The sequence below is a fragment of the Henckelia pumila genome, chromosome 3 (genome assembly GCF_033568475.1).
Source record: "Henckelia pumila isolate YLH828 chromosome 3, ASM3356847v2, whole genome shotgun sequence".
In the NCBI taxonomy this organism is placed as follows: domain Eukaryota; kingdom Viridiplantae; phylum Streptophyta; class Magnoliopsida; order Lamiales; family Gesneriaceae; genus Henckelia; species Henckelia pumila.
Window position 1 is genome coordinate 47,673,708 of NC_133122.1, and position 27,058 is coordinate 47,700,765.

Sequence of the window (27,058 nt, forward strand, 5' to 3'; positions counted from 1 at the left end):
TGTACAATCAATCTAGACAGACATATCCAATGCACAAACGACACAATGCATATCATATTTATCATTCACAAGAACACATCACACAACACAAAATCTGGAGAGAAACGCAACAGATTAAGGGGGAATGAAGATTCTCTCTGGCATCTTAATTAAAAAAGAAAGCAGATCAGTCGAGAAGAAGAAGGAAGAACAGAAGAACTGAGCAAAGCAGATCAATAGACGCAAAAGGAGCCAGATCAACTTGGCGGTAACATATCAACTCGAAGATACAAAGCAAGAGATAAGAATCCAGATAAGTTGGAGCAGATCAGATCAGACGAAACATACCAGACCAGATCAAAGATCAATCGAACCAGAAAAGATCAGATCGAATCATAAACGAGCCAGATCAATTGAAATGATGAAGATCAACTAAGAGACTAGATCAATTGAACCAGATCATATCAGTTAAAGCTCAGACATGACCAGATCGGTCAACCAGATCATACAAGCTAGCAATTTGAACAATTCATTTGACATCACCTTTTAAGGGGGAACAGATTCAAAGAAAGTAAGAGCAGATCAAAGAACGACTAAAAAGGAAAAGATCATCAGTTGATGCGATTGTCAAAAAGAGGGAAAATGACAGATAAATTGCTTACCTTTATCAAACACCAAAAAGGAAGAAATTGTTAGGAATTCAAGATCTAAGTTTCGGTGTTTGAGAAATTAATGAAGAAGCAGAAGAAGATCTATGCACAAGAAAGAAGATCAAAGAAACATCATCTGGAAAACAATCAAGTAAGCAGATCAATCAAGCAAGATCAAATGATTATAGAAGATCAAAGAGTCGTTGTGCTAAAAGACAAAGGCAATAAATGATTTGAACGTTGCCAACAAAGAACCAGAAAGTCAAGATTTGAGAGTCATTTAAGGAGATACATTGGCGGCTCATTCAGATCACCTGTCGGCAGCTTAACAGCTATATTCTGAAGGCTATAAATACTCAGAAATAAAAACACAAGAAGAAGAGCCAAGATATTGAGATTGATATAAATATAAGAATACACGATCAAGTTAAAAGCTTCAAGAGCAGTTGAAGCAGAGCAATTGAAGCACACACTCAGTGTCATATCAGATCAAGTGAGGATCATTTTGTGCTGAGTTTATTCAGTTGTAAGATTGTACTAGATCAGTTGAGTGGTTAGTAAAACACTATCTTTGTAACAAGGATCAGTCGAGGGCTGAGTTCTTGAGTGTCTAGGAGTTCTGAGATAGGCAGAGGTGTAAGTCCAATCTTGGATCGGATCTGTGCAAATTGCTTGTATAAGATCAAAGTCTTCTAGAAGAGAGTGAATCCTTTCGAGGTGGAAGAAGGGGTGACGTAAGAGATTGAGCTCCGAACATCCAGAAACAAGTCTTTGTGTTATTTTTTATCTGTCAAACACATTCACTCACCTCATGAATTCAACCAAGCCATTTGATCTATGTTCGATCTGTTAGTCAATCTCTTCCGCACTGATTGATTAACATAGACACACGAGAAAGACAAGAGTTCATTTACTAACCCATCTGAACTCCATATAACTAAGAAAGGCATTTTTCGATCCTAACACTGTGGTTTTCTTTGTGATAGCTAATTATGTCATTGTTTTTCTGCATTGTATGTTAGACTTATTATATTAGATCATATATTTTGAAACAATATGATGAGAAAAAAATGTTTTAATTTCCTAATGATCATATATGTTGATCTTACCTGGTCACAATTCAGTATGTATTTTTCGACTGGAATACTAATGAATAATGTGATAGTTTTACCAAACATAGTTACTCTTGCAACTACAATTTCATCTTTGTTGAATCCGACATTTTGGTGATAACAAACAACAACTCATTGTATAGGAATGTGCTGCCAATCTTTTGTATTTCAAGAATCTACTACAACTCCTACCGCAACCGTCTAAACCCTTCAAGTTATCTACCGGAAGCTTATCAACCGCCTTTGTCTCTCGACCGGTTGCAGTCACAAGCCTATCAACTGGTTATTCAAACCAGCAGAGGATAAATCTATCTATCGGTAGAATGCCAACTGCTTATCAAGATATCTCAAGACAAATACTTGAGACAAGACGTTCATTGCAAGATCTGTTGACTCTTGCATCGAGAGATAAACCGGCGTATCAGAAGATCTGTTGACTCTTGCATCGAGACAACAGGTTGCACTAAAATGGCAAAAACGCAGAATGGCTACAGATAAAGCATTCGACCGTTTATACCAGTTTTGGACCCTGGAAGTTGTCTGCATTTAAAGAAGTGTACGATCTTCATACAGAATCATCAATGCATTTATGAAGCATTAAATGTGCATTCAATGCAGCATCAGAACGTTCAAAATAAAGACGTTGATGATTGACCTATATAAAGGGAAGATTGCTCAAGAAGTGACAAGAAGATAAGCAACACGAAAAATCTCAATCAACTCAATCACTTGAATACTATCAGAAGTCCTCATCTGATATACTGAAGCAATACTTGAGCACACTTACAAGATCATTCACTTGCTGCTCAAATAAACCCTCGCCTACAGTTTACATATCTGATCTTCAAGGATCATCCTAGGGTTTCCAAGCCTCTCGACCGCTCTGCAGTTTGAGAAGCTCAACCGGACTGTATTCATTATTGAAGAGACTTGAAGCTACTCTGAAAGCTTCCACCAGTCTGATAAGAACTGAGAATCTTATCTGTGTAAATCTAGGAGTTTCGGATTAGGCATTGGATAAGTCCTAAGTCTGAAGTGGGTGTATTGAAAGACGTTATAATAACCAAAGTCTTCTAGTGAATTCCTTCCTAAGTGGAAGAAGGGGAGACGTAGAAAGATTAAGCCTTCGAACTTCCATAAATCGTGCCTTAGTCTTTACTGCATATTTATATTATATATTGCTCATACATCGTGTTATAACTTGTCTTTTCATCACTAAAACCTCTGAACTATTTCCGCACTATTTAAGTTGTTCAAACCGTTTTAGAAGTTGAGAAAACAGATTAAGTGAACTAAACTTCACTTGATCATTTTGAAAAGAAAGAAAATAAGTTTCAGAGTGTATTCACCCCCCTCTACCCTCTGAACCGATCCCAACAAGTGGTATCAGAGAGGGTTCCTTTCTCAACTGCTGATCTAAAGTTTTAAAATCATGACTTCTTTCAACAAAATTCCTATGTTTTCTAAAGAAGATTATGATGACTGGAAAATTCGCATGCAGACACATCTTGCAGCACAAGACGATGACATGCTATATGTCATAACAGACGGTCCTATCAAAATCATGAAGGTCAACCCAGCTCTAACCGATGGTGCAGGACAAATGATTGAGAAACCAAGAGCTGAGTGGACTACTGAGGACAAAAAGAAGGCCAATCTTGACAATGTGGCCCGGGACATCCTATACAAAACACTGGACAAGAACATGTTCAGCAAAATCAAGTCATGCTCCACAGCAAAGGATATTTGGGAGAAGCTCACTCAGCTGTGTGAAGGAAATGACCAGACCAAGGAAAACAAGCTCACCATGGCCATTCAAAAATATGACAATGCCAAAATGAAGCCAGGGGAAACCATGGCTGAATTTGATGAACGGTTCAGTAGTATCATTTGTGATCTTATTGCTTTAGGAAAAACTTATACTAACCGTGAAATTGCTGTGAAGGTTATGAGAGCTTTGCCCAAAGAATGGGAGATCAAGACAGTGGCCATGAGGGAGTCAAAAGACTTAAGCAAGGTTGAACTGCATGATCTCTTTGCAGATCTCAAAGCCTACGAGTTCGAGCTCAACATGAGGACAGAAGATGAACCATCTACCTCTCAACCAACCAAGGCCTTAACCTCAACGGTGATACGTCCACCGGTCGAGGAAGCTCCAAAGAGATCAGCTGAGCAAATCAGCAACGAAGCCATGACACTCTTTGTCAAGAAATTTGGTAGATTTATGCGTAAAAACAATTCTAAATTTAAAAATTATCATAAATCGGACCATACAGACGATGGTCCTACTTGTTTTAACTGTGGCAAGCCAGGCCACTTCATTGCAGATTGCACCAAGCCTAAGAGCAATGATCAGAAGCAATTCTTCGAAAGAAGAAGGGGCAAGGAGGACAAGAGGACGTTTAGAAAAGGAAGAGACCAAAGGGTTCTAGTAGCAGACGAAAGCAAAAGCAAGTGGGTTGAGTCTGACTTTGACAACCCCAATACCGGAAGCTCTTCAGATGACAGCGATGATGAAAAGGTGGAATGCCTTATGGCTGACATCGAAGAAGAAGCTGAGGAGGTATTTGACTTTGGTTCACCTGAATTTACTCACAGTGATCTAGTTACTGCTTTACACGAAATGACTAATGAATACAAAGCATTATCCAAGGAATTCGAGGAGGTAAAGGCAGAAAGAGCTGACCTAAAAGATAAGTCAAGCGAATCAAGCTGCATGCAACGAAAAGAGCTTGATGGTTTTAAGGTCAAGCTAAGTCTGCTGGCTACTGAGAATGACACCTTGAAAAGAGTGTTCCAAGCAACCTTGACTGAGAACAAAAAACTACTTGAAACAATTAAGGCTTGGAATAAATCTTCTGTAACCATTGACAAGATTCAAGAAATCCAAAGACCGGCACATGACAAAACCGGTCTAGGGTTTGGAACAAATGAACAGTCTATGGAATCTTGTATTCAGTCAAGCCTGGACAAAGGCAATCTTAACAAAATAAGATTTGTCAGGTCCAGCACGATATATGAACATGATGAGTGCAGCTTTGACAAAAATCAGAAAGTATCTAACGAACGAAACTCTAAGCATAGAGGGTTGGGATATGTGGATCCCCAGATCTCTAATCAAAGAGGAACTTGGATTAAACCAAAACCTAATGAAAGAAGAAAGGGAAACCAATCTAATTTCAAAAGGCCATGGAATGAGTCTAACTACTCTAAGAGAAGATGGTCAAAGGAGAAGCCTTACCAGTACTTTAATTGCAGGCCAGTTCAAAAGAGGTACAGGCTAACTGATAAAGATCAAAAAGGCAAGCAGCACACAACAACCTCACAAGCACACACATTTACTGCTTATCGACCGCACAGATTTCTGGACACACACACGGGCAAACCTGTAAGGGTGTTCCAGGTGTGGGTCCCGAAAGGGCTAATCCGACCTGGACCCTACTAGATATGGGTACCAAAAGTTCTTTACTTTTTGCAGGTACTAAAAGTCCAAACGGGCGAGAAGACCACTTCTATCAAGGACACTACCTGGTACTTAGATAGTGGTTGCTCACGGCACATGACAGGGAATCCAGAACTTCTAACAGAAGTTGTGCTGTGCAAAGGACCAAAGATCAGCTTTGGAGACAACTCCAAAGGTAAAACCGTGGGTAAGGGTAAGATTATCCATGGTAACATCATTATTAAAGATGTGTTGCTTGTTGACAAACTGTGCTATAATTTGATAAGTATTAGTCAACTATGTGACAATGATCATTCGGTCGAGTTTCACAAACACACTTGCATCATCAAAAATGACAAAGGTGAGACTCTTATGACCGGTGTAAGAGACCTAAACACCTACAAGGTAAACTGGTCTTGCTCACATATTTCTTCACCTACTTGTCTTACTGCTCATCATGATAAACATTGGTTGTGGCATAAGCGGTTAAATCATCTAAATTTTAAGTCCATCTCTAACTTGAGGAAGCATGATTTGGTTTCTGGTCTGCCTGAAGGAGATTTTATAAAAGACAAAGTTTGTCCTGCTTGTCAACTAGGAAAGCAGGTGAGAGCAACCTTTAAAAATAAAGGGTGTATGTCTTCTTCCAAATGCTTAGATTTACTTCACATGGACCTATTTGGTCCTATACCAGTAAGAAGCATAGGGGGAATGAGATATGCTCTTGTTGTTATAGATGACTTTTCTCGATTTACTTGGGTCATCTTTCTCTCTTCAAAAGATCAAACTGCACCTCACCTGATTAAGCTTTTTAAACGCTTGCAAAATGAACAATCTACTGTGATAGATAGAATCAGGAGTGATAGAGGGACTAAATTTTTAAACACCACTCTTATGACTTATCTAGATGATCAGGGAATCAAGCATGAGTTGTCAGCTGCTAGATCCCCACAGCAAAATGGGGTGGCTGAAAGAAGGAACCGTACTTTAAAAGAAGCAGCCAGAACTATGATTGCTGATTCAAATGTTTCTCAAAGGCTTTGGGCAGAAGCAGTTAACACAGCTTGCTATACTCAAAACAGATCTATGATTAATAAACGATTTAACAAAACTCCATATGAGATCTGGAATGGCACAAAACCTGATATTTCATACTTCAAAATTTTTGGGTGCAAATGCTTTATCCACAACAATGACAAAAATCATTTGACAGCCTTCGATGCCAAAGCAGACGAAGGAACTTTTATTGGTTACTCAGCCGTTAGCAGAGCTTATCGAGTGTTCAATCAAAGATCACTAACGGTCGAGGAAACCATTCATGTTGATTTTGATGAATCTACTCTTTGTACAGAACAAACTCAAGGGAGCATAAATGATCTGAGTCATAGACTGGAAAACACAAATCTACAGGAAGAGAGTGACAGTGATCCATATCCTCCAAAGAAGGATGATCCAGTTTCCTCTACCGTGTGTGATCAAAAAAGGCCAGAAGAGGATCCACCGGTTGATAACGATCCTCCTGCCAATGATGATCCAGTAAACGAGGACGTTCGTCAACCAATTGATGACAACCCTTTAGGGAATTATTTTAGCTTTCATATCTCAAGTAGAGCCCAAGAAGATAGATGAAGCTCTATCAAATGCCAGCTGGATTGAAGCTATGCAAGAAGAGTTGAATCAATTCACCCGCAACAATGTTTGGCATCTAGTTCCTCGACCGGAAAATCAAAATGTGATTGGAACTAGATGGGTGTTTCGTAACAAGCTCGATGAACATGGCACTGTTGTGCGTAACAAAGCTCGGCTTGTTGCACAAGGATTTAGACAAGAAGAAGGCATAGACTTTGAGGAATCCTTCGCGCCAGTTGCAAGACTAGAAGCAATCCGCATCTTTCTTGCCTATGCAGCTTTCAAGGACTTTAAAGTTTATCAAATGGATGTCAAGTCTGCATTCCTCAATGGTCTACTTCAAGAAGAGGTGTACGTTGAACAACCACCAGGTTTTGTCAATCCTACTCATCCTCAATATATCTATAAACTTGACAAAGCCCTCTATGGATTAAAACAAGCACCGCGTGCATGGTATGATACATTATTAAAATTTTTACTGGAACATGATTTCCAAATTGGAACGGTCGATAAGACCTTGTTTAAATTTGTAAAAGGTGATCATGTGTTACTAGTACAAATTTATGTTGATGACATTATATTTGGGTCAACTAACCCCAAGTTGTGCTCAAAGTTCTCTAAGATGATGCAGGAGAAATTTGAAATGAGCATGATGGGTGAGCTAAATTTCTTTCTTGGCTTGCAAGTGAAGCAACTTGAAACTGGAATATTTATCAATCAATCCAAGTATGCCAAGGAATTGGTAAAAAAGTTTGGAATGGAACAGTGCTCAACTGTATCTACCCCCATGAGTGCATCAATCAAGCTTGATAAAGATGAAGGGGGAATCCCGGTCGAGGTAACAATGTATCGGGGCCTTATTGGCTCATTGCTTTATTTGACTGCCAGTCGACCGGATATCATGTATTCAGTTTGTTTATGTGCTAGATTTCAAGCAGCACCTAAGCAATCTCATTTCATTGCCGCCAAACGAATAATTAAATATATTAAAGGAACTACTAATGTGGGTCTTTGGTATCCCAAAGATTCAAATCTTAATCTTATTGGCTATTCAGATACAGATTATGCAGGTTGTAGAATTGATCGCAAAAGTACAAGTGGCACATGTCAATTCCTTGGAGATAGACTAATTTCGTGGTCAAGTAAGAAGCAGACATCAATTGCTACCTCGACCGCCGAAGCAGAATACCTTGCTGCTGGCAGCTATTGTGCTCAAATACTCTGGATTCAACAGCAGCTTAATGATTATGGAATCCGGTCGAGTGAAGCTCCAATCTACTGTGACAATACAAGTGCCATAGCCATCACTCACAATCCAGTGATGCACTCTAGGACAAAGCACATTGATGTCAGACATCACTTTATCCGAGATCATGTCTTAAAGAAGGAAATCAGGTTGGAATACATCTCTACCGATCAGCAAGCAGCAGACATATTCACCAAGCCTTTACCGGACGCTAAGTTTTCATATTTTCAAAATATTCTTGGCTTAGTAGATCTAAGTTAGTATGCATGCTTTTAGGGGGAATGATTGCTAGTATGACGTTAATAGCTTAACTGTTACATTGCCATAAATGTTGGCATATCATCCGCCTTTAGCTAGTCTCTGACAGGCTCCGTACTAGCAGCTTTGTGCTTTGAACCAAATGACATTGATTGGGCGCGGTGATTATACTCTTCAAAACTTTTTGAATTTCAAAAATACTTTTCATGACATCACCATATGGCCCATAGGTTCCTATATATACTTCTTTACACTCGTATATCAACCTTTCACCGTTGCTAAAGCTTTCATATTGCATTAAAAATTCTATCGTATTACTATCAAGCTTTTGCTTACTCTCTGCTCGAGTTCTTATCTACAGCTATCATGTCGATCCAGAAGACTTGCCTTGCAATCAACTTTGATTCCGTTATTGAGGCAAACAATGCAGGAATCACTGAGGTCTTCACCATGCTTGAAGCCTCTGGACTGAAGAAGTTTTTGGGAAGCAGCGCCATCTGCGATCTGCCTATCTTGAAGGAGTTCTTTGCAACCGCTCAAATCGAGCATGGGACTGTCAAATGCTTGATCCGGACAGAGTCCTACTCCTTCAATCAAAAGTTCTTCGCCAGCACATTTGATCTGCCCTCCAGGGGTTTGACAAAATGCGCGGATCTTCCCGATGGTAACTGCTCATACTGGTTGAAGGAATTCTCAACCACTGATGCTCCGATCAAACTGCCGGCTCAGCAGACATCTCTTAAAGCTCCATTCAGGCTATTGACCAACATCGTGGCCAAGAATCTTCTTGCCAAGGCTGGATCGTACGACAAGGTGACGATGGAGAAATTCCAATACATGGCTTGTATCGCCTCCAAAATCAACATCAACTGGTCTACTTTATGTGAAATGATCAGGGGAAAAGGGCAATCCGAGGGATTTGCTCTGCAAATTTGCCACACCTTGAGCGTCCTTGGAGTAGACTTCTCCAAGACTGAGCCTCTGCATCCCACCAAATGGCTCAACAAGTCTACAATCTTCAAGTTTCTGAACAAGAAAGAGGTTGCGGTCGACACTCTGCCTTCAACCGCAAGTGTTGTTGCTGTCACTCAACCGCTCTCAACAGTCCCAGTAGCGGCCAAACCAGCCCATACCAAGAAATCTGCCAAGCGTCAACTTATCATAGAGTCTGACTCTGAAGAAGAATCACGTGAGAACGTTCCACTGATTCAAGCCTTCAGCAAGTCATCTCCTTCTGTCTCCAAAGCAGCTATGCCATCCACGCCCGCAGGCGAGAAGAAGAGGCAGCACAAGAAGTTAAAGTCCCTTTCTGGACTTGCTCCTACCGTTCCAACACCAATTCTGCCAACGGACGAGACTACTACCACTACTACCACTACTGCTACTACTGCTCCACGTCCTACCAAGGGTGTGATAATTAGGGAAGGTGCCTCATCAACTCCAAAGGTCACTCTCGCTGATCCCAAGGACAAAGGGAAAGGTGTGATGATCTACTCACCTAAGGCTCAACCAGCAGCTACTGTAGAGCTCAACTTGATCATCTCTCACGTTCTCCACACTGTCAAGCGTCACCTACAGCGCTTTGACAGATGGCATCATTCCCGTACTCACCTGACGCTTGCTCAAATATTTCCTAAGTGGAAAGCTCTGAACGTTATTGAGCAGAAGATGCTTCTTTTTGCTGACACTGAAGACATCGTGGAGGCTCTGGGAAGAAGACAACTCATCGACTTGAAGCTTCGAGGAAGCCTGTTATCTCTGTTGATTACTGAGCGTGTCAATAACTTCAAATCCAAGGGTCCTACCGCCACCGATGACTTTGTGATTTTGACTGGACTACAGAATAGTCTACGTCAAATCACTCAACTACTTCAGCACTTCCAAGCTCTTAACAACGTAAAGACAACAGCTTCAGCAGCTTGTATATAGGCTTATGGACTGGAAGCACAGGTGATGATGAAGACTTTTCTTACCCAAGATCAGGGTGAAGAAAACGTCTCTGCTATTACTCTTTCAGATGGGATTCTGACCGGTCTCATCACTGCTGACCTGTTTCAATCATCCGCTCTAAGATCGAGTGTGGCAGCATCTTCATCGGTCGACCCCGCCTCAACCGCAGTCCAAGCAGTAATTCAACCGGAAGCAGCTGTGACTGCTCACTCATCTCCAGCGGCGACCGCTCACACCTCTCCCAGTCGTCTACAAGATTTTTTAGAAGTGATTGAACAAGAAATTCCTGTCACCTCTGTGGCAGAGGCTCCTTGCAGCAGTGAAGCGGTAGTGCCCCCAACAGAGATACCAAGCACTATTGTATTACTTGCACCTCCAGAACAGCCAGTGACTGATGCTGACCCATCACCTCAACCGTCTCCATCTACTGAAAAGTTTGTGGAAGATCTCCTAATGGATGAACCGAGTGCTGATCCTGCTACTCCACCAACCATCTTGGCTGCAGTCGAGACCCCTACATCTCCAACTGTACCACTATTGGAAGGTCCATCAGCTAGCTCACCAGCCAGATCACCAGCATCACATCATCTTGAGTCTGGCCCGGCTTCACCAAGGAATGACACACAGAGTCAAATGCTTCAGACTGATGACTCATATATTGAAGCCATGGCAGCAGCTCTGGATCACACATTGATGAATAGGCTTCATGAGCTCCTGCAAACAGTTCGATCCTTTTCACAAGCCATCACAAACACATCCTCATGGGTTGACAATTCACGCACGACGATGATTCGGCATTTTGAGACCGTGTCTAGAGACCTTGCTCATCTGTCCAAAGAGATCACTGCCCATCATCGCACTCAAATCCAAACGCTCTCTACCGTCTCCGAACAAGTTGTCAGATCCGAAAACCGCCTTCATAGGCAGTTGAATGATCGGATGGACACTATGCAAGCTACTCTAATTGCTCAACTAGATGCAAAAATTGATACTATGCAAGCCTGCCTTGGCACTCAACTCACTGAGATCATCCTTCGACTCAACCAAGGTGATGCCAAAAAGGGGGAAGAAGAGCAACGAAGAGCAGCATAGGCAAGAAGACGTGAAGAAGAATCCAGAAGAAAGGAAGAAGCCGACAGAAGAAGAAGAGAAGGCGATAGGTCAGGAGGAGCCAGTTGGTTCAAAAGATGAACAACTTGTCTCTTCTTTACTTATCGCAGTTGTATCTCTTTTTTTTTTCTTCAGTAGGTGTAATAAGAATGCTTATTGTAATTAATGAAATTCATTCTCTCAATAAAGTTCATTTTAATGCTTTCATATTGCTTTCGGAGCACTTAAGTTTTGTCATCACCAAAAAGGGGGAAATTGTTGAATCCGACATTTTGGTGATAACAAACAACAACTCATTGTATAGGAATGTGCTGCCAATCTTTTATATTTTAGGAATCTACTACAACTCCTACCGCAACCGTCTAAACCCTTCAAGTTATCTACCGGAAGCTTATCAACCGCCTTTGTCTCTCGACCGGTTGCAGTCACAAGCCTATCGACTGGTTATTCAAACCAGCAGAGGATAAATCTATCTACCGGTAGAATGCCAACTGCTTATCAAGATATCTCAAGACAAATACTTGAGACAAGACGTTCATTGAAAGATCTGTTGACTCTTGCATCGAGAGATAAACCGGCGTATCAGAAGATCTGTTGACTCTTGCATCGAGACAACAGGTTGCACTAAAATGGCAAAAACGCAGAATGGCTACAGATAAAGCATTCGACCGTTTATACCAGTTTTGGACCCTGGAAGTTGTCTGCATTTAAAGAAGTGTACGATCTTCATACAGAATCATCAATGCATTTATGAAGCATTAAATGTGCATTCAATGCAGCATCAGAACGTTCAAAATAAAGACGTTGATGATTGACCTATATAAAGGGAAGATTGCTCAAGAAGTGACAAGAAGATAAGCAACACGAAAAATCTCAATCAACTCAATCACTTGAATACTATCAGAAGTCCTCATCTGATATACTGAAGCAATACTTGAGCACACTTACAAGATCATTCACTTGCTGCTCAAATAAACCCTCGCCTACAGTTTACATATCTGATCTTCAAGGATCATCCTAGGGTTTCCAAGCCTCTCGACCGCTCTGCAGTTTGAGAAGCTCAACCGGACTGTATTCATTATTGAAGAGACTTGAAGCTACTCTGAAAGCTTCCACCAGTCTGATAAGAACTGAGAATCTTATCTGTGTAAATCTAGGAGTTTCGGATTAGGCATTGGATAAGTCCTAAGTCTGAAGTGGGTGTATTGCAAGACGTTGTAATAACCAAAGTCTTCTAGCGAATTCCTTCCTAAGTGGAAGAAGGGGAGACGTAGAAGGATTAAGCCTTCGAACTTTCATAAATCGTGCCTTAGTCTTTACTGCATATTTATCTTATATATTGCTCATACATCGTGTTATAACTTGTCTTTGCATCACTAAAACCTCTGAACTATTTTCGCACTATTTAAGTTGTTCAAACCGTTTTAGAAGTTGAGAAAACAGATTAAGTGAACTAAACTTCACTTGATCATTTTGAAAAGAAAGAAAATAAGTTTCAGAGTGTATTCACCCCCCCTCTACCCTCTGAACCGATCCCAACAATCTTCAATCAAGACATTAAGTTTATACCTGAGAGTGTAGTCAATAAGTACATAATCATTTGTGGATATAATGATCTGCAAAAGAAAAATTGGAAGTAGAAGTAATAAGAAACCTTGGAACTATCTCGATGGATATATCTGTACAATTTGGACAAGACATTCCATTAGTTGTTTTGTAGCAGTCGTACAACAATTGTTGTAGGTATCATAAAACAGAGAGACATTGTTAAGAAAAAGATGGCTTTTTCCGGATGAAATGAAAATTGGATACATATAACAGTTGAAAGATTTCCCATTCCTTTTAAGTTAATTAATGTATTTTTAATTTGTTATTTAACAAAATACATATTAGTTTTATTTATTTATATATGTGTCAGTAAATGAATGCTATTTGACGAAAAATCAGGCTTTTGATAAAAATATATTGTTAATTGATTTTTTTACGAAAAATATTGTGTTATAAAATATTTATTTATTTTAAACTTATGAATTTTGATATTTTAAAATTAATGCGGTCAAAATTTTACGAAAAAGTTACCATAAATTTAATGAATATTCATTAAATATAAAAAATGAAGATAAGTGGTTTTGTTTTTAGAAAATAATTTGTTCAAAAAAAATTTCAAAAATATTATAAAATATTAAAACGTTTTAAATTATTTGAAGTAAATTAGGTGTATTTATAATTTTTCATGTAACAAACTATTTAATAGTTTTTTGGACATTATTCATACATGTGTCAGTAAAATAATGTTGTTGGCCGAAAAATAACTTTTGGTAAAAATAAATTGTTAATTATAAAATTTTAAAATTTATACGGTCAGACATGATTATTCATCCATTTGAATTTTTGTAAGATGAACCTTGCTTATAAATATTCCATAATATATTTCAAAGTCATGAAGTATCTTGTAAGATAAGATTAATAGAATATAGTGTGCTGAGTATTCACTTATATATATAAAATACGAAGAGAAGTGATATATTTTAAAAAATCATATTTTTAGAAACTTATTTCTAAATCGTTAGAAACTATTAAAATATTTTTAATTATTTTAAGTAAATTAGATGTATTCGTAATCTGTTATGTAACAAACTACATATTATTTTTAAAAAAAAAAAAATTATTCATACATGTGCTAGTAAAGGAATGATATTGGACGGAAAGTTAGGTTTTTGATATAATGAATATCGTTAATAGATTACTATTTTTTACGAAAAAATAGAATGTGTTATAAAATATTTCTTGATATTAAACACATAAATTTTAAAATTTTGAAATCAATGCAGTCAGAATTTGATTATTCAAAGTAATAAATATAAAAGATATATCAATTTGAATTTTGTTACAACGAAATTTGCTTCTAAATATTCCATAGTATCTTTCGAAGGCATGAAGTATTTTATAAGATAAGATAAATAATATAATTTGCTTTAAATAAATTAAATATATGTTGTAAAAAAAATAAAATGAGAAAATATTAAATAGTAGGTTCAAAAAATATAAATGTAGACAATAAATAGTGTTTAAAAAAACATGTATTAGTTTTTTAAGAATAATATTTTAAAAATTATTATATGACACTAAGATTATATATATATATATATATATATATATGAAACTTTTTTTAAAAAAAAAAATTGATTGTAAATGTAATAATGTCTTTGAATAAAAAATTGGAGTATGATATAAAAATTTGTTATATGGATAAGATAGAGTGAACCATATATTATTTTTGGCAATTCATAGTTTGAACTTAGAAATATAGAGGACGCACAATTCATAGTTTGAAAATCATATTTGTCCACATATATTTGGTTGGAAATGAATTTAAAAAAAGAAGATAATATATCAATTCAAATTACTTTAGGCCTACTATTATTTTAGAAATGTCATTGTATCTTTTGAAGTTAAAAAATTAAATTGATAATCTATCTTATTGAAAAAGTAGCAATATATGCTCAAGTTATTAGCAGTCAAATTAATAAACAAAAAAGAAATAGATAACTTTGAAATATTTTCGACAACATTATTTTTAAATTTTCATCATATATTTTGAAGATAAAAGTAACCATGATTTTTTTTTTTTTGAAATAAAAGTAACCATGAGTTTTATGAGTACTATCCATTAACGGATATTCAATAGCGTATAACAGATGAAGATAAGTGGCTTTTTAATGGCGTTGGACGAAAAGTAAGGTTATTGATTAAAATAGTGTTATTAGGATGTACTCCGAATTCTGAAAACTTTTACAGCAACAAAAACAACAGCAGCAACAAAGATGAAAAAAGTCGAGGCGAGAGAAACTCTCTATCCGCAAATCGAAATTGTCCGTTAACAGTGCTTAAACGTTGGCGACAATTATCTTTAAGATACAACGACTATACAACCGAGATATAGCAGCATAACAAATATCTCGATCTTCGTCGAACTAAAATATGTATTAACTTTTTCTTTTGTGAGAGAGAGGGAAGAATTCACAGAGAAATCTGATGTATTACGTTATCAGATATTTCAGATTATACCTCTGTGTTATAACAGTCATATATATATACTATGACTTCAAAAAACACGTTTTATGGCGTAATAATGCAACCCATGACAGAAAAAGCCCAAAAAAAGACGCAAATTTTCAGACTGTAGAAGGTGCGCTCGGTCGGTAATTTTTGACCGATCGAGCGCCCCACTTTTGACAAACTTTCTGTCTCGCTCAAATAAGGGTGCGCTCGGTCGGTAGTTTTTTACCGATCGGTCGGCCAATTTTTCTGAAGACCACTGTCTCGCAAGTTGATCATAAGACCTCGCCTCGCCACGCCGAGCCGGTCAGCCGCGCGCGCGTGTTTGTTGAATCGATTAGCGTCTTGTCCATTTACAAAACATCCGGTTCCCTAAGGGCCGAATTCCATAATCCAAAGTTGGATTATATAAGGTGAGCAACAAATTGGAGTTGTACCAATGTGGGACAACCAATTCCCCATTTTTCTCCAATTTATTTCACCAAATTCAAATTATTTGTAACACTTGGGACAAACTTTTCAAGCCATTTGGGACAAGCTTTTCAAGCCCATTTCTTCCACAATTCATTCAATAACAATTTCCAACAAATAGTTCGTTAATTAATTATTATTTTTAAAAAAATGTAGTGTGTTATAAATATTCATTTATTTAAACTTATGAATCTTAACATTTTAAAATTTATACGATCAGACTACGATTTTTCATCAATTTGAATTTTTTTACGACTAAACTTGCTTATAAATATTCCATAATATATTTCGAAGTCATGATACGTACACTATCTTGTAAGATTAGATTAATAAAATATAGTGTGCTGAGTATTCACCCATACATATAAAAGATGAAGAGAAGTGGTATATTTTTTTTAAAAAAAATCACATTTTTAGAAATTTATTACTAAAACATTAGAAAATATATATTAAATTATTTTAAGTTAATTAGACGTATTCGTAATTTGTTGTTTAACAAACTACATATAAATTTTTTTTAATTATTCATATATGTGTCAGTAAATGAATGCGATTTGACGAAAAGTCAGGCTTTTGATAAAAATATATTGTTAATTGATTATTTTTTTACGAAAAAATAAAATGTGTTATAAAATATTTATTTATTTTAAACTTATGAATCTTAAAATATTAAAATTAATGTGGTCAAAATTTTACGAAAAAGTAACCACAAGTTTAATGAATATTCATTAAATATAAAAAATGAAGATAAGTGGTTTTGTCTTTAGAAAATCATTTGTTCAGAAATTTATTTCAAAAATATTATAATATATTAAAACGTTTTAAATTATTTTAAGTAAATTAGATGTATTTATAATTTTTTATGTAACAAACTATTTAATAGTTTTTTTGGACATTGTTCATGCATGCGATAGTAAAGTAATGTTGTTGGAAGAAAAAATAACTTTTGATAAAATAGATCGTTAATTAATTATCTCTTTTTAAGAAAAAATTTAATGTGCTATAAAATATATTTAATTTTAAACTTATGAATCTAAAATTTTTTACATTAATATGATCAGACTATGATTATTCAAAGTAATAAACAAATTTTTTTTATCGATTTGTTTGTTTTTTTTTTTTTTTACAACGAAACTTGCTTATAAATATTCCATGATAAATTTCGAAGTCATGAATTGTAAGATAATATTAATAGAATAAAGTGTGTTCATTATTCACTAATGGAAGCTCAATAACTTATAAAAGACGGAAAAAGTGGTTTTATTTAGAAAATCATATTTTTAGAATTTTATTTCAAAAAAATTCAAAAATATCAAAACTTTTTAAATTATTTTTAGTAAATTAGATGTATTTGTAATTTGTCATGTAACAAAGTATTTTTGAGTTTTCTTAACATTATTTATACAAGTGTCAGTAAGGTATTGCTGTTGAACGAAAAAAACAAAATTTTTGATAAAAATAGATAGTTAATTAATTTTTTTTAAAAGAAAAAATGTATTGTGTTATATAATATTAATGTTTTTAAAAATTTATGAATCTCAAAATTTTTAGATTAATACGGCCAGACTAAAATTATGCAAAGTAATAACAAAAAATATTTATTGATTTGATTTTTTACAACGAAACTTGCTAATAAATATTCTATGGGTAATCGCTGTTTTGAAAAAGTAGGTATAATTTCAAGAAGTATTTATTAATGGATTTCTTGGAATAAAAAGGAATAAATAAATAATATTTCATTATAGGAAGGTTGGGAAAAACATACGAAAAAAATTTAAATATCTTAAATATTTTAAGCAACTATGGTGGAATTGAAATTTTAGGTAATAAATTACTTAGTAGTTTTTGTAAAAAGAGAAAGAAACTTTCGCAGCTGCTCTAATGAAAACAACATAATCATATATTAAAGGTGAAATGTCAAACTTGAAAGGATTAAACGAAGCCTTCTTCCAATACTTGTTTATATACAACATTTTGTAAGCGAATATCATAATTGTTGCCAACATCAGGTTTAATTAAAAATCTAATAAATTTCATGAAATACCTCCGGACATAGCAACATACAGCTGCCCATGTGAGAAGACAAGATCGGGTAAATTCACACCAATTATCGGGATTGTCTGGCCTTGGATTTGTTAATGGTCATTGCAAAATACAACCTGATGGGAAACTGCTTCCGCTTGAATTGAAATGGGTAACCTTCGTTCTCAGTCGGAAACAAAGGTATCCGAGGAATTAAAACATTTTTTCCTGTGTGATGGCTAAGAGCGATTTCAGCGTGGATTATATTATCTGAAAACTCGCTGCCTCATTCAAACACTCAAAATTACTCCCGTTACTTTCTAGTAACCCTTACGTTGTGCAGCATCCTTGAAAGTTAAACACAATCTGCCGCCGATATTTAAAAAATCACAGTAGGACTTAGGGCCTCGAACATGAAGAAGTAATAGACGCAAATAATACCTTTGACCTTCTGCAGGATTTGCCGAGTTAACATATGCCCGATAACCTGTCTTTGTTTCCTTGGTTTCCAAGTTCCGATCGGTTGTTCCCAAACAAAATGCTCAGGGAATTTAAAATACAAAAACTTTGCTGCTTCACTGGATTGCGAAGCTTAAAAAATTCAGTCAGCATAGTTACGCAGGATTAATTTGGAAAACCAGTAAGGATATGAAAGAACAAAATAGCCGAAGGGGACAGCTGGTCGGTGAATAATTCCAGCAATGCTGCTGGAGTAACATGCGATGACAACCTAATCTTACCACAAGCGCAACAAAAAGATGGAGGTTCAAAAATAAATCTATGCGCGCCACAAAAACGACACGGAGGCACCAATGGTAAGCCACACATCAGCAAAATGTCTCCTTCTTTGTCTGAATTGAAAGTTTGGAATTAAAAAGAAAAAGGGATGCATTTGGGGAATAAAAACAAACATTTGAGGCAGAGTTCCAAGGAAAAAATTTCGAGACAAAGCATCACCTAATAACACTTACGATTAGGACGACATGCCACAGGAACAAACCCAATTTGTGCTGCAACATTAAAAAATATCATTGGACGAGAGAAAGATAATATGTATGCAAATAAAACAAGGAGCAAAGAACGGTATCTAACAATTGGAAGCGGGGGAAGCAGAGGAACCAACGTGCGAAGCCTCAGAAATGATGCTGTCATATTTAAAAAGCACCTTGTAAACCATCCAAAGCCAAAGGAAAATAACGACATGAATTTTGGAAAGAATGACATGAAGAAGAACATGAAGAAAAACACAAGTGGGAGAAAGCAGCACAGGCCTTGCAAGAAAGCCCGAGACGACAACCGAGCTCCTACCCGGTGTCATGAGATTCAGTAGAATGATAGTGGGAAAATAAAATGAGCAGACCACAAATGCAAAATAATGAAGTACGAAGGCACGAAGAAATGAGAAGGTAAGAAACGGTAGGCGGTAATGGGAGCTTGTATTAATGGGCAATAATGAAATTAAGTGCTATTATTGTTAAGAAAAAAAGAAAAAGAAAAGAATCGATTTTTGTTAAGAAGAAAAGAAGCGAAAATATGTGGAAAGAGAATACGCGAAAATGTAAGAAGAAAAGAAGGGAAACTCACAGGGTAGTTGGAAGGATAAATAAATAATTTCACAATTCAAACTGGCTTATTTAGATTATAGTAGATATTTAAAAATATTAATAGTATTTTTTTTTTTGAAACAGTTCATAGTATACGAATAAATAAATGAAGAAAAAACACATTAATTTTATATAATAATAATGAAAGAATAACCATGTAAATTCACAATGAAACTCACATATTTATAATAATAATAGAAATAGATTTTTAAAACAAATTAGTACAAGGAAGCTTCTTGTCCTATTTTGTTTTAAAAAAGTACGATAAAGTTTTAAATATTCTTGTTTGAATAACGTTAACTTTAGTTTAGCAAATCATGGAACGGTATTGCTGAAAGAAAAGTTTCCCTTCATCGTAATCGACTTGGACGTTTTGTTCATACACGAAAATAGCTAAAGATTCGGCAAGATGGTGAAATAACTACGTGCAAAAGGATTTGTTCTCCAATCTCCACCATATATCCCAGCAAGAACTCTCTACGCAACACACAACTGGTCAACTGGATACATTAAACTATACATTAACACGAGTTCTAGCAACATTCATGAAATGTCCATATATCTTACCATATATAGGCTACTACATCTTGACTTAGACCCTCGAGAAGTTTCGAAAATGCTCGTAGGACATAGTAGAGAACTGCAATCAAAACTATGTCCGTGTCTCCATCTAGAAAGAGCTGTAGGAGTGAGAATTATAAGAACAATGAAGACCTCTTTATTTTTCACAAAATGTCGAAAAAATATTCAAGGCCCTGCCCGATTTCCCAGATTGAGATGCCAGCCCCCCAAGATAGAGCTAGTTGCAGACGTTGTGAGATGGACATGAGTGATGGGTAGAATACAACATGCTTGACATTCTGATTATCGGAGTACACGGAGTAGTGTTCAGCACTGTTTTCCTCCCAGTGTATTTCTGGCTTGTGCTGTTCTAACAAAGAAAGGTACTCTCTTCCGACAATCGGTCCACCACCTAGACCTGCAGCGGAAAAAATATGAGATTTTAGGACGTCCAAAGTGAAACTCTGCTGGAGCTATTATGTAGATAGGCATATAGAACGTACCTCCAGATATGACAAAATCATTCCCATAAAAATTGATGCCAAGGAATATCTTTTTGGCCAATTTCTTATCAACGACACTAGCATCAAGAAGTAGTAGCAAGGTTGAGTGGATCCACTTTAAAGGTGCATTTGGACCTGGATTCTGAGGGCCAGAAAAGTCATATGTCATAAGAGAGAAACCATCTACAGATTCACTCAAGTACCGAAGATCTTCTGGTCCAAAATCATACTCCTTCAGCTCACTGGAACGAGGTGGACCGATAACATAAACTAGTTGCAAGCTCCAGTTTCGCCTCTGTGCCAAGTCAACAGAATGCATGGCTTGTCCAAGTTGCCTGATAAACCGTAGGGCCTGGATTTGTTAAAAGAAAATAGTCCCATCAGCACTAGTAAACATAATATCTTAAACGAGATGGTTAAAACAAATTTAGAACCAACTAGCAGTTTATCTTCAGCACACAGCAATCATCAAAATCAGACATTCAAACAGACAATGCGACAGGAAGCCTTCACCATTAAATATCCTTGAAAATCTTACTTAAGAGTAATTCACTCAACAGATACAAACTGGACATGATGAATAAAATCGTAATGTTAATCGGTGACAGATAAGCGATTAATCAATAGGACGCTAACTTTTCTAGTTGGAAAACTGAAAAGGACACAATAATTTATGAGAACAGAGTGAAAACATCGCCAAAGGCAACAAACATTTTACAAAGACAAGGAAAATGCCGCAACTTCACCATCTCACCATGCTCCGCATGTCTGGATCGTGCAAAACACCATAGGCAGCCCAGCTTGACCATGACTCCAATACTATGCCATCGAATTCCATTTCCCTAGAAAATGACAAGCATGGATATAAGACAGTGAGCATTGACGCAATGAAGGCAGAGTAAACGAGAGGATTTACTTGCACTCAGTTATGATAAGATCAACAGCTCTATCCCTCTGCTTCTTCTTTTTCAGCAGATTCACAGGGATCGCTTCCAAAACCACCCTAGGTAAAATCTATTTCATTAAAAAAATCAAGGAAATAAGAAAAATCAGTAATATGTTCAAGTGAATGAAAAAGATTCTGTTTTCAGAAGACATCTGGGTTCCAGCAGAGCAAACCTGCGCATTTCCACTCCTCCGGAGGTCCAAAATCCATTCTTTATCGACATTGTGTCTTCCTTCCAAAACCAAATTTGTTCCTTGGCTGGCATCAGACAAAACTAGTTTCAAGCAAATTAGCAAACGACATTAAAGTTCGCCTAGTCATGGATAGACAGCCCGTAGTATTTTTGCAATAGTACTACCATTGGTAACAAAGAAGTATCATTTAGATGCAAGTAAAGCCATGGATACAAAAAAAAACATATTGAAAAATAGAATCAAATCAAGAAGATGGAACTGCATATTAGCATCTAACAGCAATGTTGAAGCTCAAGATGAGCTGCGTACCTCTTTAGTTCATACCACACTGGAGATATATGAGTAAATTTATTATAGTATTTCTTGGCCATCTCATAACCCAGCGAATTCCTGCAAAAAGTATTCAGTGTCAAAGATCAAGCTAAAATCCAATGATTAACCAAACAATATTTTTTTAAGGTACCTCAACAATCGATATTTGTAAACACGACGATACAAAGATCAATCAATCAAAAAAATCAAATACCACGGAGTAACGTAGGCCAGGACAGGGTTTGTAAAATTCCGATGACTACTATACTCCGAAGTCTTCATATTCTCCTGAAAAAAAAAAACAATTTTCAAAACCCGAACTTTAAATTCAAGGAAAATTAATACCACTGCCAATTAAAGATTAAATAGCAAAGCAAAAATGGGAAAATTGTGCATACAGCTAACACTTGCAGATAATTCATTTCAGTAGTGACGAATCCATTCTGGCTGGCATACGGTCGGTCGGAGATTATAGTTTCTTTCGTATTCGGAGAGTATCTTCTAGCATAAAACATTAAGGAAATCGCAGGAAACACCATAAAGAAGAAAACAACGGCGCCAGTGGTGAGCTTGCGATCGCGTTTAGCAGGCGAGTCGGCTGAGTTCACGGCTCCGACAGCTCCGGTGGATTTCCGGTCGGCAGTGGGACCCAGTCGCCGTTCTCTCTTTTTCGCCATCTCCGCCGATCTAACTCCGCCACACGTAACCGACGGTGCGGCTTTGCGTGGAAGTAAAGTCGCTATCCCCAGAAGGCCTCTCTGCGCTTCATGGGCCTGTCCAAGAAAGTCCAATTACTTGGGCCCGTTTGGGAGCTTGTTTTGGTTTGGATATAAAGGTTTAATTCTTATTTTTATGTAATTTATTTTTATTAAAAGAAAGTATAATTAATGTTCGAATATAATAATAAAAAAGATTTTTTTAAAGAAAAAGAGACCTATAAAAGGAAATGGATTGTTTTTGTTTTTTGTTTTTTAAACGTGCACGTTTGATAGAAGGGTAGGTTTCCAAACACTCTCCTCTCCAATAATTGAGGCTGCATGAACAAATGGGACCTAAAAAATTAAATAATTTAAAATTCCAACTCAAAAAACAATTTAAAATTAAGAAAATAGGAAAAATTAATTATTTTTCAATTAAATATAATTTATTCAAATATTTTCAGAAATATATAGAACAAATAATTAAAATTTATAAACACTCAACTAAAACGCTTTTTAAATAAAAAATGGTAAAGTTCAACCTATCTTAAAGATATTACTCTAACTATGAATCTAACCATTAGTGATTTGTTATATCATCATTATAACATTAATTATATTTATGTATTAAGATATGGATCATCAAATACATAATTTGGATACTACTTTAAGGTAATGTCTCGTCACTTTATACTTTAAGAGTGACATATACCAAAATAAATACTTATGAATATGCATGATTAACCAAATATTTGGGTTAGATTACTTGATTCAAATTGTGAATTTGGATATTTCGGATAACCTCAATTAGAAAGTTTTGGAAGCCATCATTATTATGATAAAAAAAGGTAATTAAAAATTATTATTGAGAAATTTTAGATCAATATATATGGACTTTCCAAGAACAAGAGTCGAGTGGATTTATTATAAAAAGGGTTGACCCCGAAGGGTACCCTATTTCACATGAGTTAGAGGCCCATTGGCTCATGCGAAGGGTAAATCGAGGGATGTGCACGAGCGGCAGGGACCTGAAGGAGGGAGCACATGGCCCAATCCCCAGCGCATACCCCTCACAATATTTCAGCAGGAAATATGCTCCACACGAGGATCGAATCCGCAACGCTGAAAAATTTCTTCCCACGTCACCTCAGGCCTTACCAACTCGCTTATGCCCCTGTGGGCGAGTCGAGTGGATTTATTTCATCGACTCTTTACGGTGCATTTGAAATTAATTTATGAACGATTAATTTCATATCCATCAATTTGTTAACTTAATATGTAGCATAATGATTTTTTTTTTTTTTTTTTGAGAATATGTAGCATAATGATAATCATGATGAATTTTAAATACCCACTGAAATGTGTGCTGCAAATTTATGCCTAAGCTTACTTTCTTGGATTCAAACTTCTTCGTGTCTTGTTCTCGCATAGAAAAACACAACTATTGTAAAAATTTGGATTTTAGTACGTAGTAGTCGGGGTCCCTCAACGTTTTGGATTTTCGGAACCATTATATATGTTTTGGTTCTTCTCCACATTCTTATTTATCGGGTGATTAAGAAATGTGCCTACGATTTTTTCTCCCATGATTCTCGCATCATTTTCTTGAGAAGATGTTAACCGTGATACACTTTTTGAATGAATAGAGATACAGAAACTCTTGTGAAATCATCTTATAAATTAATTTTTTGAAACGAATTTTCATTTCGAGCTAATCCATAAAAAAAGTATTATTTTTTTTAAGCAAAAAATATTAGTTTTTTATTTATATATGAATCGAGCCAACTCATCTCGTAGATAAATATCCGTGAGACCAATAAAAGACATTGAAAGAATAATGTTTACCATTCTATTATTCACACACAAACCCTTTGATGACTTATCGCCTGCCTCGTTCGAGGAGTAATTTCACAAAAAACGAGACATCATCGAATTCATTCCATCAAAAAGCAACCTTAATTCCTAAATCCACCAATTGATGCAAGAGAAACCTCAATCTTGGTCACATACCATTTCCTCAACGAACAAAACTTTGAAAAAAACAACAAAAAAACAAAAACAATGATGCCTAGCTAATTACAATCATCGAAGGCTACATATTAAATAAAGTACTGTCACCACAAGATTAACTGAAGTCTACAATTTAGGTAGTGTTTAAGAGAGCTTCTAGGAAGCACTTCTCAACTTTTTCTTAACAAAATTTCATAAAATTTCAAAATTTTGTTAAGAAAAGCTGAGAAGTGCTTCCTAGAAGCTCTCCCAAACAGTACCTTAATGTAATTGATAAGCCACAAACTCACACCATTGTAAAAATCTGGTAGAAGCAAATACACAGCAAAGTGAAAGATAGGCTTTAGCTTTAATTATATTACATACAAGGAGTACTAATTTTACATGCCATTTTCCAAGCCACCTCGATCGATCATAGTTGATCACTGCTAGATGGATTTGGCACGACGCACCGCCGTTCTTTCGGAGACATCGGCCAGAGATTTGAGGTTGCAGTTAATCAAAGCGTTCACGAAGTAACACGTCTCATCTCCGGTGTTCCCTTGGGGAACATCCACCACGAACGATTCGACCACCATCGTTCCCTGTCTCCCATCGATCATCTCCGGATGGACAGTAGTTATCGATGAGTAATTCTGCAATACAATACAAAATATCTCTATTAATTTATCGAGTATTAATTTATAGAACGATAACATATTGTATTTATTTATAGGACCTTTAGCCTGTGGTCACCACCAACAAACTTGACTCCCAAAACATGTTCCTGGTCGTCGAGCATCTCTAGCCTCTCGGTGCTTGTGGTGGCCGGAAGCCCCGATTTCACGCTAACTTCTCGAACACTGCCAATCTTGAGATCTCCTTCTGCTACCGTGCATCTGCTAACAAATGGCTTGTACTCCTGTGGCTTATCGAAACTTCTTACCAATGACCACACCTAAAAAAATAAAAAATAACCCATTTTGTAAAAAGTTAGTAAAATATTAATTATTGACTTTTTTTTGTTTTAATCTCAAATTCTCAATTGATTTTTAACAAAAGAGGAGGGGGGTTAATTTCTAGATCATTGGATTTTAAGTTATTGAACATATGTAAGGTAGCACATGGATAGATGGATTTGATTTCGAAGTGAAATTCACTTCAATTTTATAGATCTAATTAGCAAGTCGATTCATTTGACCGTCTACCATCTCAAATCCGTCGATCCAACTCGTATTTATAACGCGAATTTCCGGTTTGTAAGACTATGCTAATCAAGAGAAAATGGAAATCAATAAAATCAAATCTACATATACAATAAAAAACAACCGTCGATGAAAGATAACGACTGCACATTCCAGTGAAACCAAAAAAAAAAAAAAAAAAACTCTTCCACATGAATAATTAAATCAAATAAACTTCCAAAGTATGATCTGAGAAACAAAAAAAAACCCCATGAAAAATAGAGTCTAGTACTCATGTATTCAAAGAAGCAAAACACATAAAAAATGAAGATGAAATCATGAAATCACTTGAGATGAATACATACAATGTTGAGTGGCGCTTTGATAAGCTTGGTGACAGAAGAAGAGCACTGATTCTCACTGGGATGGCGCCTGTGGTGCCTACATGTGTGCTGCTCCGCCATTTTCTTTTCTTTTGCTTCAATAAACAATCCCAAGATTTTTGATCTACAAAACACTCACTCACTTGTGAGAAATCCCAAAACAATGAATTCACACTCTATTTTTCACTTTTAAAAAGACAGGTCTGAATTTGGAGATAATATTGCAAATTAAAGGGTACGGAGGTATTTTTATATATTATTATTATTATTATTATCTTTTTGTATGGCCTTATATAATGAGAAGGAATCCAATATTCATGCAAGTTGCGAGTGAACATTTTTTCTCCTTTTTTTAATTTCTTGTGTGTTGGGTGTGAATATTTAATTTCTGGGGGTGTCTTTATCGAGACTCGCCGACTGGCCCCGCCCGCTGAGGGACGGCGTTAGGCAATTCTAGAGACTACGACTATTAAGCATTGCATTTATCTAAACAAAACTATATCTAATTAATTGTTTTCGATAGGGGAAATTAATTATATTTTTGGTCGTCACGTTATTTGCGTAGATATTTTTTGTCTCGTAATCTGTACATTGTATATGGTCACATAATTTGTAACCTTTTTTGTTTTCTTTTATTTTTTATCTTTATTTTTCGTCGAAAAACATAGCATCGAACACGTCGATCATGCTCGTGTCGAATCGTGAGAAATAACGACTAAACTTGAAAACAGTGTGAATGAGAGGAGTAACATAAGT

The 27,058-nt window shown here is 36.2% G+C and overlaps 2 protein-coding genes across 2 annotated transcripts; both read right to left on the bottom strand.

The window, feature by feature from the left end:
• Window positions 1-19,876: 19,876 nt before the first annotated feature.
• On the bottom strand, window positions 19,877-22,834 carry LOC140891441 (uncharacterized). Its single transcript, XM_073299927.1, has 8 exons — window positions 22,447-22,834; window positions 22,263-22,336; window positions 22,046-22,126; window positions 21,716-21,800; window positions 21,513-21,610; window positions 21,351-21,438; window positions 20,597-20,948; window positions 19,877-20,511 (listed from the first exon to the last, which is right to left on the bottom strand). Exons 1-8 carry the CDS (start codon window positions 22,723-22,725, stop codon window positions 20,258-20,260), a joined length of 1,311 nt encoding a protein of 436 aa, XP_073156028.1. The 5' UTR covers window positions 22,726-22,834; the 3' UTR covers window positions 19,877-20,257.
• A 2,240-nt stretch (window positions 22,835-25,074) lies between these two features.
• LOC140890544 (abscisic acid receptor PYL5-like) lies at window positions 25,075-26,557 on the bottom strand. The gene is made up of 3 exons (XM_073298413.1): window positions 26,285-26,557; window positions 25,475-25,693; window positions 25,075-25,391 (listed from the first exon to the last, which is right to left on the bottom strand). Exons 1-3 carry the CDS (start codon window positions 26,381-26,383, stop codon window positions 25,185-25,187), a joined length of 525 nt encoding a protein of 174 aa, XP_073154514.1. The 5' UTR covers window positions 26,384-26,557; the 3' UTR covers window positions 25,075-25,184.
• Window positions 26,558-27,058: the final 501 nt, after the last annotated feature.

Bases quoted from the DNA above. Each gene is read 5' to 3' on its own strand.
- LOC140891441 (XM_073299927.1), bottom strand. From the start codon at position 22,725: ATGGCGAAAAAGAGAGAACGGCGACTGGGTCCCACTGCCGACCGGAAA. The intron at 20,949-21,350 runs GTGAGATGGTGA...TAACAAATCCAG, and splicing joins ATCCAGACATGCGGAGCATG to GCCCTACGGTTTATCAGGCA. The intron at 20,512-20,596 runs GTACGTTCTATA...TTTCCGCTGCAG, and splicing joins TGATTTTGTCATATCTGGAG to GTCTAGGTGGTGGACCGATT.
- LOC140890544 (XM_073298413.1), bottom strand. From the start codon at position 26,383: ATGGCGGAGCAGCACACATGTAGGCACCACAGGCGCCATCCCAGTGAG. The intron at 25,694-26,284 runs GTATGTATTCAT...TTATTTTTTTAG, and splicing joins TCAAAGCGCCACTCAACATT to GTGTGGTCATTGGTAAGAAG. The intron at 25,392-25,474 runs GTCCTATAAATA...ATTGTATTGCAG, and splicing joins GTGGTGACCACAGGCTAAAG to AATTACTCATCGATAACTAC.